At 55.8% G+C, this 1,906-nt stretch overlaps 1 protein-coding gene across 1 annotated transcript in view; it reads left to right on the forward strand.

Moving 5' to 3' along the window:
* PLA2G2E (phospholipase A2, group IIE) overlaps positions 1-1,632 on the forward strand; it is a 2,153-nt gene extending 521 nt beyond the window's left edge. The window contains exons 3-4 of the mRNA XM_009889989.1: positions 804-910; positions 1,490-1,632. Of these exons, the coding sequence (XP_009888291.1) occupies positions 804-910; positions 1,490-1,632 (250 nt within the window). The remainder of the gene's footprint in view (positions 1-803; positions 911-1,489) is intronic.
* The last annotated feature ends 274 nt before the right edge of the window (positions 1,633-1,906 follow it).

A 1,906-nucleotide genomic window follows, 5' to 3' on the forward strand; every position in this document is an offset into this window, starting at 1 on the left:
TGGGGCAGCCACAGCTTCTCAGGGCAACCTGCCCCAGGGGATCACCACCCTCAGAGTGAAAAACTTCTTCCTGATATCTCATCTAAATCTCCCCTCTTTCAGTTTGAAGCTATTCCCCCTCATCCTGTCTCTACATTCCCTTGTGAAAAGTCCCTCCCCAGCTCTCCTGTAGGCTCCTTTTAGATACTGGAAGGCTGCTATAAGGTCTCCCCTTTTTCACCTTCTCTTCTCCAGGCTGAACCCCCCCAACTCTCCCAGCCTGTCCTCCCAGCAGAGGGGCTCCAGCCCTTGGAGCATCCTCTGGACCTGCTCCAACAGGTCCACGTCTTTCCTATGGGGGGGTGCTCCAAAGCTGGATGCAGTACTCCAGATAATGACGCAAAAAAAACATTGCTTGTCCTTAACACCTCTTTCAAAGTTGGTTAGTAGCTGATGGGAACGGGGCGCATTGGCCTTTCTTCTGCCTTTGCAGCGATAGGCAGAAACGTCCCGGGATCCAACCACCACCGGGGCTCAGTGAACACCATCAGGTGTTCTGCAAAGTTGCTGCAAAGGAAAGCAATTAGAGAGCTGTGCTGATGATGCCGGCAAGGCGCGAGTCCTCCTTCCTCGCTCCCGTGGGACGGGTACTCGAGCGCCAGGGTGATGCCGAGGAGAACAAGGCTGCCGCACGACCCTGCACCTAACTCGGGCACGGGTACCAACATTTCTCATGGGGGCTGTGCACCACCAAGATGTCCACCACTGTGGTTTCGCCCCCACCACTCCCCGGCCTGCCCCAACTGTAACTCTTGTGCTCCCAGGTGCTGCCATGCCCACGACTGCTGCTACAAGAGGATCTCGTCCTCTCACTGCAGTCCCAAACTGGTCATCTACCGCTACTCCATCCAGAGAAGCCAGATAACCTGCGGTAAGGGATGGCGCGGGGTCAGAGTCCCAAGTGGGAAGGCATAACCATCCATGCTCTCGAGGGACCTCTCTTCTGAGATGTCCTTTAGACCATCCTGGCTTGGAAGGGGGTGGAAATGAGGGTGAAGTGCCAGGAAAAGGTGTACACATTGATTTTTGTAGGACTGCGGTGAAATTTAGAGCTTGGAGACCTCCCAAAGGAGGGGGCTCGCCCTCCTGTGGGGACCAAATCCTGAGGGTCGGAGGTGACCCTCCCATCTTGGATAGGGACCCGGCGCTGCCACCCCCATTTCCCCAGAGCAAACACGGTTGTTTGAGGGCGAGTGGGTCAAAACAACACAATTCCCCGTGATCAAAGCAAATATCTATACGCACGTAGGTAGAGAAAGTAAATTAAACGGTCCCTGCGGGGCCACGCATGGTTTGCGGCCAGGTAGCTCCACGCACCAGCGGTAAGGGACTCCCCGAGACACCCCAAACTCGATGCGGGGGGCTGCGTACGCCACGGGGACGGTCCTAAAGACGCAGCCCACCTCCAGCAGCCTTCGCCCGCCTCCATCCCCAACACATCTTCTTCCAGGACTCGGGAACTGGTGCCAAAGGCAGACCTGCGAGTGCGACAAGCAGGCAGCAGAGTGCTTCCGAAGGACGGCCAGGACCTACAACAGCCGCTACAAGAATTACCCCCGCTCTCAGTGCAAGGGCCGATCTCCCTTCTGCTAGACACGTCCAGGCTCCAAACTTGACAGAAACCAGCTAAATTGTGGAGGTTTTGGCTTCCCTGCCGGCTGGCAGGGCACAGCACGGCACGGCGGCACTGAAAAGGCATCCGGCACCTTCCCCCGGCACCAGTGCACAGGGAAAACCCGCTCCCCACCACTAAATAAATAATAAAAACACGCAAATAAAAATAAATTTTCCAAGGCAATTTGTAAAGTGCATCCCGCATTGTGTTTGCATTTCGGGAATCGATGGTGGAAGAAGGGGTAGGAATCAG

Source organism: Charadrius vociferus, unplaced genomic scaffold (genome assembly GCF_000708025.1).
Source record: "Charadrius vociferus isolate BGI_N301 unplaced genomic scaffold, ASM70802v2 scaffold838, whole genome shotgun sequence".
In the NCBI taxonomy this organism is placed as follows: domain Eukaryota; kingdom Metazoa; phylum Chordata; class Aves; order Charadriiformes; family Charadriidae; genus Charadrius; species Charadrius vociferus.